Raw genomic sequence first — 18,465 nt, 5'->3', positions numbered from 1 at the left:
CAACATCTATTTCACTGGGCATCATGTAATATGCCAGCTGAAACTGAGTCAGTTTAAGATGCTCTTATCAACTGGCCACAGTTTCCTTTCTCACAGCAGCAAGGCTGCGTGCCAGCTGCCTGAACAACAATGCAGCAACCGCTGGAACTGGAAGGGCCCGATGCCTTCAGCCGAGCACAGACCACAGGCTGTGCGAATACAGCAGAGGCTGTTGAGGGAGCTTGGCGTCCACGGCGAGGGTTAGCTGCTTGAACAGATGCTTGAACAGGACAGAGAGCAGCAACAAGAAACATGTGTGATTAACCAGCTATAAACTGCTTTGGAAACCTCTCACATGTTGCATCCCTGGACTTTTTCACAGTGCAGAGAACTTAAACATGAGGATTTCTGCCTCAGAATTAGTATGGACCAAGTTTTTGATCTACAGCAATTTAAATTCCACATTATCACCACAGTCAGGTTAGTCTATTATTGTAACCTTTTGGTTTAATTTGACTAGTAACTTCAGGATTGTTCTAACTATACAGCTGCAGCCTTCTGAACTACGCAAGCAGGAAGATAACAGACCCTGACACACCAGAGGGTCCACAAGCCACAGCAAGAGTATGCCCAGCAGAGAAACCTACAGCCTCTGCCACTTCACCAAGAATTTCGAGCTATCAACAGAACAAAGTGATGTGAATTGACAATATGAGCTCCTCCTGTAAACAGATTTAAAGTATCTTTATATAAAAAAAAACCCAAACCACCAAGCAAACACATATAAACCCGAGTCTTCAGCCAGTTTATTGCATTTTAAAACTTCTTACAGTCATCTGACAATCAATGCAACAATTCCTCCACCCTGTTAGGACCAAAAGGGAGAACAGCTTCCTGAACTCCCTTCACCGCGTTCACCTTTGTATCATTTTCAACATAATGCTTGTTTTTGCTGAAACAAGGCAAGGCAGTCCCAGGCTCTGCTCTCACAGCAGCATGCAGGGGCCACACAGCAGCATCTCCTCAAAGTTGTACGTTATTTGTACAATCCAGAATGCCTTCGTGGTCAAGTTATGCGCTCTGAGCTCAGCTGACCCTAAATTAACGTGTAAAATTAATCCTCAGGTATAAAATAGTCTTTTTTGTTAGGCCCCATTAATTACCCTACAGGTATGGTCTTCATCTCTTCGTTAGAGCACTATGAACGCAACATATACCTAACCGCCCCACCTTCACACACAACGTCCATATAGACGTGCAGGCATGCACATTTCTACCCGATTCCTATTTATAACATTATATGTTAACAAAAATACTCTCGAGTAGTTTTAAGTTAAATACCAAAGAACAAGAAAATCTTCAAGTGTAAGCAACTGTTACGTGCATAAAAGCATTGCTCTATTTTTGACAAACACTGCCTTGGAACAGCAAGCAAATTTGCTTTTGACCTGAAGCTTATGACCGCCACTTACCAGTTAATTCTGGCACAAGCCTACGCTGAAAATACGCTTGATCAGCTCTTGTTAACCAACAATCTTCAGAAAGTGGAAGGTGTTTACAAGGATTTAATAAGCACCAAATTACTTTTTCAAAAGGCCACAAAGACCAGCACTAGTCCTCTTTTTGCAGGGTCTAACTAGTAAGTCACAAACGTGGAAGACAAAAAGGGTGTCATAAATAACGATTATTCCATTCAGTAGTAGCTAGAAAGTCAAATAACTGTACTGTTCTGTTCATTGAAAATACTGCTTTCAAAATATTATTTCCTTAGTGTAGTGTAGAAAACATGCCAATGATTAAAGATCATGTATTGATATATTCTGAGTAAGTTTATTTCCAAAAAACACTTGCACAGTCCTTGGATTGTCCACAGTCAGTCCCTTACTGTAAAGTAACAAAATACAGCAGCACAAGAAACAGGGAGCCCCACAAGCATCCCACTGAAGAATTAACTAAGCAACCCACTCACAACAGTCCCAAACTGAATTTTCAACTGAAAAAAAGTGCTGTCTTTGTACAAGAGCTCTCCAAGGAGCCTAAAGAAAACCTATTTAGTTTCTGGATAGGCGAGAAGAAATTTTTGCTCTATCTAGAGCATTCGTTTTCCTTTTATAAAAAAAGTTTCCTTTCTGCTGCAGCAGAAAGCCTTTATTTAAGCTACCAGGTTAAACGTAGCTTACTAGCTACAAGTATGCTATGTACATACCTACAGATACATACATACATACTAGCACTCAGTACTGGATGACATGGTAGCAACTAGAAAGACAGGATTTTGCAAAATTCCAACAGCAACCTAGCCTGTTCAAGCCAAAAGCTGTCAGATATTAACCAGGATGGTCTAAACACCACAACTGAATTACAAACATCATGAATGTGGGTAAATATAATGAAAGACAATAGTATGCTGCAGATTTATTTGCAGGAAATAGCTGGCAACCTTTTCAGAAATTAAGCGTCACCTAGAAAAAGGGAAAACATCTCTCAAACACCCAGTCAAGGTTACTGATTCAGCTAATGCAGAGATTTGAGGAGAACTGTTGTTCAGACAGTCCTATGACTTGGCAGGACATCATTTCCAAGGAATTTCAGTCCAAGAGGCCACCGGCAAGGGAAGATAGCTCTTCCTCTCGAGCTATACAGCTATGATGAGAAGCATCCCGCTTGAGTTTTGGGTGATATTGAATCTAGCCCATTCTGCGCAGGAGAGACAGCATAGCACATCAAAGTAGCAACACGGTCAGAAAATCATTGATACCACTGACAGGGAAAAATGAAATTAATTACCCAGAGCATACCGAAATCACTGATGCACACAAACCACAAGGTTAATGGTTCCTAATCTCCAGAACAGCAACAACTCAAAAACTAACTGGAGTTGCACAGTCAAAAATGACTGGAAAAAATGCAAGCTACAAACCAACCCAGAATTGCATAAAGCTATCCTAACACACCAGGGAACAGAGAGGAAACAGGACAAGAAAAGTGAAATAGTACTGAAATTGCCCGCTTCAGACAGAGCTCCTGAAGTAGAGCGAGTGCTGGACCCAGCATAAGGGGATGTGGTGGAGCAGGGACCTTCCTTACCACCAGCAGCAAACAGTAGCAAGCTGCAGCACAGTGTTCAGTGCAGGGGATGCCAGTCCAGCTCTGTCTTGAAACAGAGAAACCAAGAATGTCTTTGGTGCTAATAAAACTCTAGAATAATGGATAGGGACAGCCAACAAGCATAAGAAATCTAGCTAGTAGGTTGGTTTTGAAGCTTGGGGGAGAGAGGGACGGGCAGAGATTGGGGGGGGGGGGGAATCAGTTTTCATTTGGAGAAAATACTTTTTTTCGTTGTGCATGTTGCATGAGATCACATGGTGGTGACCTGCAAAGCTTCTGTATAAAACTGTCACAAGGAAGATCCTTGGAGGACAGAAGAATGCACTTCTGATGGCAAGAACAGTCTCACACTGAACATGGAAGAACAAAGAAAAGAAAGATTAAGAAAGAAAAAAAATACATAGCTAGCAAAGATTTCTTAAACTGTGTTCGAATTTTCATGGGCGAATTTTGGAATAATGAGTCCCTAAGTGTTAAACTAAGGCTGTAGTTTGGCAAACACTTTAAGCTGGCATAAATTTGCATTGCTGCTGAAAGAAAGTCTCACCATCTGCCAGTCTCCTGTGCCAGCACAAACATCCGAACACTGAACCAGGAGCACTTCTTTTGCCAGTTTATTTTTCAGATGGATCAGTTCCCCAAACCAGTTCACAGGATGGCCATGTAAATACTTGTGCTGGCAAAGAAGAGTGAGTACTTCTCCAGCAGCGCCAGCCAAAATTGTTCACTGAACTACAGCCTAAGACACAGGGGTATGGAGAAGTTCCTAGCAGTCACAGGTGGTACTCCCCACCCTCTGGCACGCTATATTCATACCACACTTCAAAGTTACCATCACCACGCAGTTGCCCCTCAGAAACTAGTATACTTTGTAATTTTCTCTAGTAGGACAACCTGCCAGAATCTCAGCAACGGTCACGTTTTCATTTTCACTGGCCATAAGCAAGTATCTTTTCTGGATGACGTGCTTCTCGATCAAAAGATCATTTGCACTGGAGACAACAGACAGCCTTTTGATCATCTGTTCCGTTTGGGACCCAAAATGCTTGCACGTGAGGAACAACAAATGAAACTGTACTCATCGCATGTCAGGGCTCTACCCCAACAGGGATAGAACAACCGTGGGCTGCTGAGTATCCATGAATCACCATAAAAACCTTCGCTGACCAGCACGCTCATCTAGAAGAAAACACCATTGCCAACAGAAACATCGCTGTCAGGAAAAGAACTGGTAAGGATGAGCATCGGTCATATTCTATATGAAGGTTAAGCAACTCAAGTGAGTATTGGTAGAATGAGAGCAACCTAGCCATGCTTTCCCACAACTCAGTGAGAAATTCAAACCCATATGAACCTATTAATCAGTAAGTTTTCTTCCAAGAAATGAATTCAAGGTGTGATAGTAAAACAAATCCCCAGAATGATACAGAAGGATATCTGTAACTGGGCATGCCACAAGCAAATTGAGGGGAAGCCCCCCAGCTTTACAGATGCTCCTCAGCCTGGATCCCCAGCCATAGCTCTTGGGTCCTCCAATCTGAGCAGGACTCACCCGAGCTGCGGCAGAGCTGCAGAGATGGTGCTCCGCCACTGCCATCACTTCTCAGTACCTGCTTGGTTGCTGAGTCCTTGTTCTCTACCTCTTATTTTCATCTGTCGTCCTATTGCTGCACACACACTCACAGTTATATTTTGCAAAGTAAGATATAATAGAAAGAACATCCAGAGATCTTGCTCGGGTCTCCTGTATGCTATTTTAAACAGTATCTGCAAAACTCTGATTACTGCTCCTTAGTTACATTTCTCTTTCCTTAGTAACATTAATCCAACAATGTTTGTAGGAAAGCTGCTACATAAACAAACGGCCAGAGCAGAGAGCCTCTTCTTTCCAGTTTCTAGAAAAGCTAACAGCAGGGTATGAGAAATTCACTATTAGAGGATTATTTTCTAAAAGAGCATTACTAACTTTGAAAGAAGCTAATTTAATAGGGCACAGTCGGACTAGTCTGAATCCAGAGCACTCAAGGTCTTCAGAAAACTCCAGGATGCTCTAGCGTGCAGCATCACATTGAAAACTGATGAGCATCCAGGGAATTATAAGCAGCAGTTAAAGTACTTACAGTCAGGTCAGTTTATTTTGAGATTGGAGGCGGGGAGAGTAAGAAATGAGCAATTATGTAATTCGACAATTTCAAGAAAAAGCACAAAAGCAGGCTTGCACAATGTGCAGCCAATAAAGCAAATTTTTAAGCCACTGGTGGGTGAGAAGCAGTGGGTGCCACTGGCTTACTGGTAGAGACAGGAGAGCAATTAAAACTGTAGCTCTTCTGTCAGGTTACAAAGGAGTGGGAATGAAGCAAAAACTAAAGGGATGTGACAGGGACTGTCAAACTGCCTATGCAATCTCCTACCAATAAAAGGTACAGGGTAGGGTTAGGAGATGGGTGATGCTGGGTGTGATGGGAGCAGAAGCAGGACCAGCTCATAGATCAGATGTCCGTTTATACAGTGATTATTAGGAACCCAGTCCACAACTGGGATCTCCCAATATTATTGCAATACCAGTAAAGGATGCAAACTTCAGATTTATATCAAGTTTTAGACGAATAGCAGAGTCCACAATAGGGGAAAGAGAAACCTAGCAAAAAAAACAAACATAAAGCTGCCCCCTTCTCAGCCTCTGTGTGGGAACGGAGGAAAAACCTTCTCACCTGGGTGAGATTCAGGAGGATTTCATTCCCTGACTTTGGTGAGCAGGTTTATACCTCTACTAGCTAAGACAGAACAGGCGAGAAACAGAAATACGTGAACATACAAGTGTGGCAACTGATAAGAGAAAGGGAAAAAAAGAATTAATATTTTGGGAAGAGCTGGAAGAAGAAAAACCTAGAAAATAACAGGAAGTAGGAGAAAGACACTACAGCTCGCATATGCGAGTATGTGCCACCATCTGCTAGAGAACAGAAGGAAGCAGTCTGGAAAGAAAGAGACCAAGAGAACAAAAGAAAGGAATGCAGTAAGTCAGGACTTCTGAGATGCGTGCGTAGTTAGCTGTTCTCTTATACCTGCTGCTGTACTGTCCACACACCTCAAAGGTAGCTGGCTAGCTTATACCTACTGCTATATAGATAACTTTCAGGCTGAAGAGTAATCTACCCATGGTCAGGTCTAAGCAGAACCACATCAGCTTAAGTAGATCAGTTCTAGGTAGCCCAGTTAGTCTAGAGAAAACCTCTAACAGAGACTTTCAAATGCAAAATCTCAGGTTTCTCGCACTTAACATTTTACCTTATTTCATGTCCTGTCCTTCGAGAGACCCGCGCTGGTGAATGTAAATCAGTTTAAAATAGATTCCATTAAAACAATGTAGCTTTTTCCCTGATAGATAGTTTTACAGGCCAAGAGATGCAGGGTATATGTCTCGAGACCCGTTTCTTTTCCCCTTTTCATGTACTGCTTCCAGACACTTTGTAGAAGTGATGGTAAGTTCAATGCCAACACCACCAACAGGTGTACAAGTTAAGCCTTAACAAAATTGGAAGTGATAATCTAGGTACCGTCTCTTCCATTTTATCTACAGCTATTTTTCTCCAACACCAAAAACAATTAGCCTTGATCAACAGTGTCATTAAAACCTTTGCTCAATAATCCATTCAATTCTGTAAAAGTACCCAGCTGCTAGTTAAAGCACAGAGAATAAAACTCTAAGATTTTATAGGTATATTTAATTAACAAAACATTTTTGAAGACTCAGTAATAGAAGGAGGGTAGGCATTTCAGCACACTGTGGAGCGGATTTATTTATGATTCATTCCCTCTAATAGGATATGCTTGTTTACAGAGCTTGAACTAGATCTGGTAAAGGTTAAAGATTCAATAAAAGCTCCTGTGACATAACGCCAACCCTTGCACAACATTCAACAACAAAGCCAGTTTTCTAAGAAGACGCTGCAGTGAACCCAACAATATTTTAAATAACTGGCTGCAAGTGGTTTGGGTTTTTTGCTTGTTTTTTCATATAAAGGTCTAATAAAAAAAAAATAAAAATTGAAGGTAGGCTTAAAAAAAACCGAAACAACACACCTTTAGAACTGTTAATACAAAATCACCTTCTCCTCAAAGCTACAACACTGCACATCTGATTTCTCGGTAAATTACTTTTTGAGGAAACACAAACTCCTAGACTTCACCACCCCGGATCTCCTCAGCACAGCTACATCCCTGTCATTTATGAGCACAGCCCAATTCTAGCAGGTTCCCTGTTGCATGAGGTGCCGTACCAAACTGCAATCGTTTAATACCGTGCCAACCCATAACCTTGTGTGGCTAGCACTGGTAGTGTTTTAGAGAGGGCAGGGGGATCCCCAAGGGCTGGAATTCTTTTGCTGGTTCAGATGCTGGGCAATTACAAATCTCGCCAGTGACGCTGCAAATTGGTTTATTTAGCACCTTCAGTAAAACGGTACACTAAGTTCTCCACGCACTAACTATGCAAACCATAATATTGCAACATATGCACACAAGAGTAGTAAAATTATTCTGTTAGAGCTCAGTCGGTCAACATGTGCTACATTTCCATGCATTTTGGTCCCATTACTTGAAATGAAACCAGTAAGAATAAATATTACACGTGGCTCATTCCTTTTAAAAGGGTCTTCGCTGTGAATGCAAATCCAACATACCCATCAAGATCTGAAAGCAGACTGTATTTGACTAAGTGAACTAAGCAGCTGTCACCGCGCAATATGCACTGACAGAAAAGCTCCAGAGTAACCTGTTGCAGCTATTACAGTATCTCCACTGCACATCCATCTATACTGCCAAGAATAAAAAGTATAGCGGGACCCCAGCAGCAATGCTATCAAACCTCGATGCAGAAAAATCAGGGGCAAGAGTAAAGAAAAAATTACTTCAGATAACCAAGAGGTGTCTCTGTGTTTATTTTGCATCTTCCTTTTCCCCCTCCAAACAGCCAGGAGCCCTGAAGGGATGTAAGGAAGAAGTTTCCAATGCCGGACTGCTCCCTGCCGCCAGCCCTTCGACTCACCTTACTGTGCCATTAATGGCAGAGGAAAGGTGCAGCTCCTCATGGACACAAATGAAGAGAGAAGGTGAAACTCACATCACACCTACCCCTGCTGACTTCACCAATAAACATTCCCAAACAGTGACAAACCCCACGTTTCAACAGATCAAACTCTTCCACTGACTTATCCATCTCTTCTCACCAACTGCTTCTGTTTATTCAACTTAGGGGTGAATCTGTGAGAGTGACTGACAGTTTTCATTTCTACCCTCGCTGAAACTTTAGGGAAGCGAGCTTTCCCGCAGCACTACAAGCACTGACTTTTGTGGGAGGACAAGCAAGGGAAGGTGAGAAGACAGAAAGCAATGCATTTCTGTACCACCAAGGAGTAAAGCACTGCACCTCTACTGATCTGATCCCTGCACCTGCTCTGATCCCCCAAATACAGAGGAGTTTCAGCAGTGACCGAAAGCCAAGTGGGGCTAAACAATCTCCACGACTTTACCGTTGCTCCACAAGAGCATGTAGCACGAAGAGATTTTTCTCTATCTTTCACAATTGGCAAAAGTACCAGTTACTACTTAGAAATGTAAGATACAGTACTCCAGGAATCACACGCATGATTCAGGATTACAATTCCTAAAGTCTTTTTCTAAAGCCCTGGCACATATTATTTACAGAAGCACATCGCTGCACATAGAAGCAGTATTCCTCTTCGCTGCATAAAATTGAAAGCCAGCAAAGCTACTGATATTTTTAGAGTGCAAGTTCGAAGCAGTGAGGCCTTGAAGAGATTTAGGACTGCCTGAAAGATAAGTTGGCTTAGAAAAGTCCAAGCTAATGGGGCTCTAGGAGGAATCTAGACCATGTTCCCGTTAAAAAGTTTTAGTACAGTACTGGTTCAACTAAAGGTACACAAAAGACCACACTTCAAAAAAAAAGAAGAATTCCCACCGACTTTTCTTTATCACGGGACTTTCCCGTGCCCCAAACAAATCCAAGGCTGTTTTTTGCCTTCCAGTTTCTCCCCTCCTCCCTCCCGCAGCTTCCTACCAGCTGAGATTCTGCAGCTGCAGCAACAACAGTCTGTCTGTGACACTGCAACCACCGCGGCGGGATGGCTCCTACCAATTCACTAGCTTCCTGATGTTTTAATAGAGGTAGCAAATGGTGAAGGGGCTTCCCCTCCTCTTTTAAAAAAAAAACCAAAAACCAAAAAACAAAAAAACAACCTGAAAAGATGCTGATGAATATTCATTACTAGTTCTTTATCAAGGGCGTGAGTTTCATTTAAAGGACTGGAAGGGAATTGCAAATTAGGGTAGTACAATGGGAGATTTTGACTCGGTTCTCTGGTCTCCAAATACAGCTGAAGAGTAGAGCTCTTTGCAGACAAGAGACTTGATGATAGCAGAAGGGGGGAAAACAAAAATCTCTTCCCAAAGCCACCCCGCTCCTCACGGCTGTGACCCTGCTGCCCACCGTGGCACCCACACCCAGAGCGTCGCAGTGCACCTCGCCGGTTCACAGTACCACCGGGGCCCTGGCTCTCCCAGCCCCATTTTTCAGCCCGGCTCTCGGCAGGCCGCATTCTAAGCCAGGCCTTACCAAAACCCGGCCCGTTGCTGCGAGCCTGCAAACGTTACGCGCAGACTTTTCCACGCTCCCCAGCGAGCGCCGCGCCGGGCCAGGTGCGCGCTGCTCTCCCCGCCGAGAACGCGCTGCGGCCGGCGCCCGGCACACGCTACCCCCGCGGTCAGCAGCGTACCGCTGCCGGGTTTTGGGGGAGACCACGGCACAACTTGCATTTCAATAGCCATCGCCTAGCGGATATGCTTCCAGGTCCAGTTTTTAACAAAACGCAGGGATATGAATGAGATGGGTTTTGGGGTGTGCGCGTGTGTGTGTGTGTCCCGGTCTGGGAGAGCGAAGAGGCAAACCAGCCCCTTCGCGCCTTCTCAGTCGAGCGCGGACCGCGGCTGCGGCCGGGCGGGGGGCGGCTCCGGGGAGCGGGGCGGCAGCGGGCGCACACGCACAGACAGCCAGACGCACGCACCCGCACAGCCCCACGCAGACAGACAGACAGACAGACAGGCAGGCAGGCGGGCGGACGGACGTGCGCGCACGCACGCAGACCCGCAGACAGGCGCGCACGTGCGCGCGCACACGCCCCTGCCCGGGGAAGCGCCGGCTCCGCCGCCCCGCTCCCGCCCCCGCCCCCCCGCGGCAAAGCCCCCGGCTGCGGGGGAGGTGGGGTGGGGTGGGCTGGCTCCCGGGGGTCCCGGCTCCCGGCGGTCCCGGCTCCCGCACTCACTTTCGTCCTGCCGTTGATTTTGTAGTTGCCCAGCTTGCCGTTGCAGTGTCGGATGAGATCGTCCATGCTGTTCATGAGGAGCCGGATGGTCTGGCAGCCCGGCTCCTTGCCCTCCACCCAGGTGATCTTGTCGCCGCGGATGTCCTTGGAGGAGTCGCTCTTCTGGCTGACGAGCTGCCCGTCGGTGAAGCGGCCGGTGTGGTGGAGGGCCCGCACCTCCTGGGCCACCAGCCCGCCCAGCTCCTTGCCGAGGAAGTCGTCCACCACGCAGATGCCGTGCTTGTTCATGCAGGGCACGATGTACTCCAGCGCCAGCCGCTGCGGCACCAGCGACTTCGTCTGCCCGTTGGGGCGCAGCGCGGCCCCGCCGGGCACCGCCTGCACGCCGCCCGGGTACAGGTTCGACTTGTCCCGGTACAGCAGCACCGCCTCCCCGGAGGGCGACGGGGACTGGGCCGGGGCCTCCGCCTCACCGCCGGCGGCTGCGGCGGCGACGTGGTTGTTGGTCAGCGGGGCGGCCTCGGCGGGGGCCTCCGGGGGCGGCGGCGGCGGCGCTGCCGCTGCGCCCTTCCCCGCCGCGGCCCCGGCCGCCGCCGCCGCCGCGGCCCCGGCGCTGTGGGCGCGGGTCGGCGGGGGGTGCCCGCCGCGGGGCTCGGCAGCGCCCCCTGCTGCGGCCGCCGCCGCCGCCGCCGCCGCGCCGCCGCCGCGGCAGATGAGCTTGTGCTTCTTCCAGTCCTGGCGCTGGTGCTCCTTGCTGCAGTAGAAGGAGCTGCGGCAGCGCCCGCAGCGCAGCAGGTTCTCCATCTTCCCGCACAGCTCGCAGTACTGCCGGTCCCGCTCGCTGCTGCCGCCGCCGCTGCTGCTCTCGCCGCCGCCCTGGCCGGCCCCGCCGCCGCTGTCATTCGCCATGGCGCTGGTGGAGCCGCCGCAGCCCCGCTCCGCCGCCGAGGGGTTATGTAAGGAGGCGGGCGGGAGCGGCGCTAACGCGGGCCCCCGCCCGGCCGCGCGGGGAGGGAGCGCTCACTGCATCATGGCCGCCCGGCTCCGCCGCGGCCCCCTCCGCCTCCGCCGGCCCGCGGCCTCCTTCGGGGCGGCCGGGCGCGGGGCTGCCGCGGGGGCCCGCGCCGCCCTCCCTGCGCCGCTGCCGCCGCTAGCGCCGCCTCATCGCCGCCCCGCCGGCGGCGGCGCGGCCCAGGGGGGAGAGCGGCGGCGGGGGGCAGCCGGCTGCCGCGGTGGGGGGGCCGCCTTCCGCTCCCCGCCGGCCTCTCTGCCCAGTGCGCGGGCCGGCGCGGCCGCCGCCTCTCCCCGCCGCGCCTCCGCCGCTGTGTCGGGGCGAGGAGGAGGCGCCACTCTCGCGGCCCGCTTTGCACGTACGCCACTTCCAGCCCGCCAGCGCCGCCGGCGCGTCAGGCGGGCGGGGCCAGCGGGCGGGGCCGGGCCGGGGCAGGCCGCGCCGAGCCGAGCCGAGCCGCGCCGCACCGAGGGGCCTGGCCCCGGCGCCCAGCGCACGGACGGGCCTCGGGCCGGGGCCGGGCGGCCTCGGCCGGGGCGCCCCCACGGCGGCGGGAGGGCGGGCGGGCAGAAGCGGCCTCCCGAGGACAGCGGCCTCCCCGGCCGCGGACGCACGCCGCCAGGGACGGGGCGGGGGGACACTCTGCTGGGGGGCGCCACCGGTCGGGGCTGCCCGGGAGACCCCCGCCGTCGCCGGGTGGGCGGTTGGTCGCTGATCCGTGGGTGCCCTTGTCCCCGTCCCCCGCGGCGAGCTGCCCCTCTGCCCGGCCCGGGTGGAGCGGAGGTGAGGCGGCGGCCCCGAGGAGCAGGAGGGAGCCGGGCTGACACGGGCGCCGGGCGCTGAGCCCTTGAGTGACGGGGAGGGTGGCGGCGGCGGCCGGCCACAGCGGGGGGCCAGGTTTTGTCACTCCCGTAGGCCCCAAAATATCCCTGGGGGATCGCTGGCGGAGCGCGACGTGCGCTGGCTCCCTCAGAAATAACCTGTGGCTTGTGTCCTGCCGAGCTCGGAGGTAACGAAGGCCGGAGTCAGGCCGGTTAAGAAAGAAAAAAAGCAAACCGCAGGAAGGATGAGCAGGTGATGTGGCTGCTGAAACCAGGAGAGGCCAGGAGTTGGGGCCTGCGCCGCCATCAACATGGCAAAGGCCCTGACAGGAAAAAGGAAGCTGGTCTGGCAGAGCACCGCCAGTGGAGGGGCGAACGTCCCGACACAGTCGGGTTGGCTGTCAGCAGGCACATGAGGACCTGGACTCCTCTGAAGGGACACGTAAGCCCCGATCGATCTGGCTTAACCGTGGCTTTGCTTGCTTGTAGTAGATGTTAGGAAAATGGAGTGTATTCTGTAATTTCCTGCGATACAGCCCAACATGGTGGTCGGTGCCTCAGAGCCTCATGGTAAGCCGGAGGAAGGACTCCTCCCGGGCTGGGGGTTCTCCTTCCCACTCTCTCGGAGAACCAGTTGGTGAGCGGAGAGTAAGTGTTTGCTCCGTGGGCTGGTGAGAGGCAGTGGCTGCAGTTGGTGTGCGCTGCCTGTAAGTTAAGCACATCCATTCTAAAGTCCGAGAAGTGTCAAATGCGTGAGCCAATATACAGATCTGGAGGTAGAAAGGTGAAATGAATCCTTTGGTTGGTAACCTCTAGGCTGCCACAGGCCTTCATGTGATTTTGGATAAATCAGTTTTTCTTTGCCACTGTAGAAGAGGAATAGGAATGCTTTCGCTTCTCACAGGCTGTTGTTAGGCTTAAGACTGTAATACACTTGTATTATAGTGAGATGGCTTTGTGTACGCCATTAAAATGGTTTGGCTCTTATCATCTCTCTATATAGAACGGGATTTAAAATTAACTGACATGGCAATAGGACTCGGAGGAATGTTAGGCACTGCGTGTATTACGTGAAGGATGTAAAAGGAGAAACAAAGTGTGCCAAGGCTACAAATGCCTGTGGAAAACACACAGAAAATGAGAAGGAAAAACAGGGTGAATTATTAGAAAGGCAAAAGGAGTACTGAGAGGACAAGGTCATGAAAGCCCAAAGGATGAGATTTCAAGGTGAATGTGATCAGCAAGCTCCAAGGCTGACTTAAAAAAAAAAAAAAGCCAAATGAACTGGAAAAGCTGGGAACTAAAAACAGATAGAGTCGCAGATTATTAATTTCTTTGTTCATTGCTCTTAAAGGGAGGAAAATACAGCAGAAAGAAGTGGGTTAAAACCAAGTTTTAAGTCCAGAGCATAAAGTGGACAGATTTTTAATGTAGGTTTAATGAGAGCTGTTCTTTAACTACAGGTATACGAGGTATGTCAGAAATACTAGGCTAGGCATTCCTCTAGCTTGCTTTAAACTGAGATTAATGCAACTGAATTCCTTGGACTTGCACCATCTTTAAACTGGGCTAAATGAGAAGAGAGTCAAGGCTGTTATTTTCAGAAACTTCAGAAATGCAAACAATGACGTTCTGCCAGAAAGACACTGAAGAGTTAAAGACCTTTTGCATTTGCTGCGTACTCCTTCAGCAAACATAATGGAGATGAAAGTCAGAGACTCGAAACTCAATAGTCCAGCTATGAAACAAATAAGAAAAGGACCAAGGTACAAACATGGTGCCTGGCTAAAACCTAATTATAGTTATTAATTCATGGGTTAATTTGGCTTCGAAAGTCTTTTGTTCTTTCCCTTTCTTTCCCACGTGTCTTTTGGGATGCAATTAAAAGTCTTGGTCTTGTAGTTTTTACATTTGCTAATGTGCTGAGCTTCTTCAGTTTGTCTTAACATACTGTTCCCCAGCGTGGTAAACAGACATACCAAGTTCAACAAAATCCATCTTCGGGTATATGAAGCATTTGCCATGGTTTATGATTACAGCACTTCACCGGCAGCACAAAACCATTTAATGAAAGTTGTTGTCCAGTGACAAAGCTGCAGAAAAGAGTGGTGGTGCTAAGGAAACTCTAGAAGACAATGAGTATTTATGTTACAATCATGTCTACAACATGCTGGAAATGTTTTCCAAGTGTATAAAGACTCTATTCATTGCCAAAGAGCTTGTTCCTTAAAAGACAGCGTAAGGACAAAGCACAACAAAAAGCAGCGTATGGTATACAAAGCAAAATGACCACCGTGAAGGTTACCGAAACTGAGGGGGAAGGGACTTCCTCCTCTTTCTTTTCTGCTGGTTACTCTTTCTTTTCTGCTGGTTAATCTTCACTTGCCCCCTAACGTGGCATTTCCAAGACAGCTGATTTCTTGTCTGTGTCAGTGAATGTTGGAAAAGAACTTGACTAGTGACTAGGTAGTGATGAGACATATTGCTTTGCAGAGAATGCGGGTGAAAAGTCTTTAAAGTAATACCGGCCATGATCAGGATGTTCTGGGATAAACTCAACACAAGGTCATAGTTTTTTGTCACCACTTAGATATGGATCTGATATGTTTATTAGAAATGCAAAAAAAAAAAAAAAAGGGTTGGTCAGTAAATAACTTTTCTGTTTTCATTAAGTAGTAATAATAGCTGCATTTATACCATGCTTTATATATTTTGAGTACTGCAGGGGTAAGGTTGTATAAGCAACTGAAAAAAAATCTTTGAAGCCCATTGAAAGGGGGAATGCAGAATAACACGATTAGAGAAGTTTAATTCACAGAACAAAGTCAGCTTAGAAATAAAGTTTAAATAAAAAGTAATCTCATCTTCTGATGGTTTTGCTGCGAACAGGAAAAAAGTCCCTGGGACTCCGAGCTAAGTTTTTCACTGCTGCCAGAAGGCCACTGGGAAGCTACACATGCTCCTGAGGTTGGTGGTAGTGTAAGGCGACAGTCAGACAGATGTGTGTCCACAACAGCGTCACAATTAAAATTCAGAACTTGGGGGCTTGTAGCAATTGCTGTCTTCCCCCCAGACCACTCCACCGCGTTCTTCAGCCTGACTGCTCTTATTCCACCTAAACCATTATTCACTGATCTCAATGGTGACGTTTTTCAAGCTTGCTTTTCATACTAGCAAGTGAACTGTAACAGGTTTGCAGCTCTTCCAAATAAAACTAGAGAACTGTTCGTCTGAGTTGGATTCTCTGTTAAACTCTCTTCCTCTCTAATCGGGACAAACTGTACAAAGCACATCCACAAGGCTATGCGAGTGCTCCTTTGTTGAATGCACGCTCTTTCCCTGAGGTACTGAAAGGGTTAGTGTGGTTTATTCATCTCCCAAATGCCTCCCCGGCCTCCTGTTTCTGCAAAGGGAGGAAAGGGTCACCCATCAGGGGCGAGCAGGAAGGTGTAGGAGCGCAGGACGCAGGGTCCCGTCGAGTCACTCTGCGGCCGGCACAAGCTAAGGGGTCTCAGCAATTTTCAAGATCCGGGCTTTGGCGCTCTGATATGCCAAGAGCTTGATCTCCTCCCGTCACGCAGTGCGAAGTGGCAGACAGCCCTTGGGACGAGGGAGAATCGGGCTCGGAGCCCTGAGCATAATCCGCAGTGCCCTGGGCCACCTCCCATCCCGCTTGGTGCTTGTTGATGCCATTGTACAGTTTCCCTAAAAGCTTTCGCTGAAATTAGAGGAACAGAATAATTTGGGGTTTTATCACTGAATATCGTAATGGTGTAATGTTTAAAGGAAAAACCTTTCATTATAATCTGAGATTATAAGGGTTGGGCTAAATTATAAGGAGAAGTATTCTCAATTACTTTGTGTAAACTGCTGTTTAATATTATGTTTAATATTGTGGGATTCCTCCAGGCTCTTCAACTAAAATTGTTTTTGCTGTCCCTGAATCTGTCTGAAATGATATGCATTTGCTTCTCTGGGAATATAGCCTATTTTTATGACACCAAAAATATGGTTAGGGTTGATCCAGAGAGATTTATACATATTAAAATATTTGACTACTACAATAATTTTATGCATATTTAAAGGAAAACGAAGTACGCTAGTGAAGTACAAGACAATGTCTTCTTTTTTTACTGAAAGTGCTGCTACCAGATACCTGTAGCTGTAAAGCTATGGAAATGCAGCAGAGCTTAGAAAATTCTCAAGACTGACTCGTTCCAGTTTTGTCCTCATTTTAAACTTTGTACTATGGAAAGTCCAAAAGCTTTTTCCACATTGTTTGTGAGGTTTCTCCAGAGGCAGTATTTCTGGCTTTGGTTAGAAAAGAGCTCCCTGTCTTGCTAAAGATTGACAGTTATGTACATTTTTGGCCTCTAACTTAAGCAAGCCAGCAGGCCCTCGGGGTGCTTAAAGTCCAGTTATGGACTGAAAGTTACTTTTAAAGAACGTTTTTTAAACACTATTTGAAATCCATGCACTGATACAGCGATAAGCAGTTTTGGAAAAAAAAAAATAATCCTGTTTTATCTGTATGTAGGTCAAATTTATCTGAACCGCTCCGGAAGCTTTTTTGGATTTCGGTGCAGGCAAGTCTTCCAGCATGAGAACAAGGGCCTCCAACGTAAAGAAAGTCTCTCCAGCACTTCGTAGGGCCACAATCATAACATGACCTTTTCACTTTGCATCTGATATGTGCTTCCTGCCCCTGTGTCATCATGATTCAGCATCGTGACATGCTGAAAGATCATCAAGGTGGAAACAATGCCGAGCTGTGTTAGGATGATGTGGCCTGTCATGGTTATTTTGCGCGTACCTGATTTATTGCACATCATATTTTCTCTTTCCTCCTCTTTCAGCTGCCAGGCACGTAGTTCTCCCTTCTGCCAGTGCCTGGCCTTGCATTTGGGAAAGAGAACAGGGATGCCCTGGGGTGCGGGCAAGAAGGACGGTTTGCTCTGTGCCCCTTGGTTTGGGGAGCTTGAGAGCGCCTCAGCTCATGCATTACAATATATACTGCTATTTAATGAGTTACAGTCTCCTCTTTTTTTTTTTTTTCCTGATTCCCTGGAAACTATTACCCAGAGCTCAAGAGAGAAACTCAAGAACTGTTCCTGAAGCCATAAAGACGTATTTGTTAAAAGACTGGACATTTTATCTTTGAGTGAAGATGCAGCTTCTTTCCCCTTTCTCCAGCTGGCTAGCACAATTTCTGATATCTCTGAATTCTTTTTCTTACCGAGGCAGTTGTACCAGTAAGAGAGATTCTAAGAAAAGAGCGAGCTTCAAATATTTGCTGCTGTGAAAGGAGAAACCCAACCCGTCTCGGTAATTTAAGAGAGGAAGGAAAAGACAATAGTGGGGGAGTTTTTGAGCTGATAAGACTGACTAGGTGTTATTCCTCAATAAGACTTAGGGGTTTGATTTTTTTTTTGATGAGGCAATTTCTTGAAAAGAACGGGGGCAGGCTTCGTTTTTGTTTGTTTTCCAAGTGAACAGTGGTGTCCTCCTCCTTTTGTTGAACAATGGGGATACAATATTATAGCGCATGTTTTGTTAAACTATCAAGATAGCACATCTGTCCTGAAGAGCTCACCTTTGCCAGGGCTGGCTGCAGGCACGCACACGCACACAAGCATTGCGAGCCTGAGCCCCGACGAGCCATCGCAATCTCGATGGACTGAGTACAGCTCAGCACCGTGTTCTCCTGCACTCCCCGTCCCCCCTTCTGCCGGGACAGTGCCGGTGTGTTCCCATGCACCCTTCTGATGCATATCGGGGTGCAACGTGCTGTTGCTCCCAAGGGCTTCGTGATGCCTTTTTTTGCATTTCCACCCTTCCCGAAGACACAAGCTTTTACTCCATGCCCTTCTGCTTGCCTTCAGTGCTCCTCTTGTGCCCTTCGCAACACCTTCTTCAGTTGTGCTACAGTTAAGCCATGGTGTTGAGTCGCTGCCCTCCGAAGGGGGTGGTTCTGCTCCCTCCAGCAGCATGTTCCTTAGCACCACGCTTGTCAAGCCCTTTGGTGAGTCAGTTCAAGAGAATAGTTTTCTGTTGGCTTAACAAGTTGGATCAGCTTACCCAGTGGTTTGATGTGGTGCAAGAGAGGGTGTGGACCAGCAGGGCCAGGAGTCAGGGAGGGAAAAGGGGGACCACCCAAGTCAGAACGGTAAGCTGACTCAGTCATGTCATATAGCTTCACCCTTAT

At 48.1% G+C, this 18,465-nt stretch overlaps 1 protein-coding gene across 6 annotated transcripts in view; it reads right to left on the bottom strand.

Moving 5' to 3' along the window:
- EGLN1 (egl-9 family hypoxia inducible factor 1) overlaps nucleotides 1-11,869 on the bottom strand; it is a 38,035-nt gene extending 26,166 nt beyond the window's left edge. For 3 of the 6 annotated variants that reach the window (XR_015708449.1, XR_015708450.1, XM_009471269.2), the window contains exon 1: nucleotides 10,428-11,848. Coding sequence is in view for 3 of the 6 variants with exons in the window: in XM_009471269.2 (XP_009469544.2) it covers nucleotides 10,428-11,336 (909 nt within the window). In the remaining 3 variants the exon portion in view is untranslated. Of the gene's footprint in view, nucleotides 1-10,427 lie in introns of all 6 variants that reach the window. The other 3 variants (XR_015708451.1, XM_087775842.1, XM_087775841.1) reach the window with 3 other exon arrangements.
- Between the last annotated feature and the right edge of the window lie 6,596 nt (nucleotides 11,870-18,465).

The sequence above is a fragment of the Nipponia nippon genome, unplaced genomic scaffold (assembly GCF_047370975.1).
Source record: "Nipponia nippon isolate SJK-2023a ecotype South Korea unplaced genomic scaffold, ASM4737097v1 scaffold_4, whole genome shotgun sequence".
In the NCBI taxonomy this organism is placed as follows: domain Eukaryota; kingdom Metazoa; phylum Chordata; class Aves; order Pelecaniformes; family Threskiornithidae; genus Nipponia; species Nipponia nippon.
Note: the sequence above shows the minus strand (reverse complement) of the source record. Positions and strands in the feature narration are given on the sequence as shown.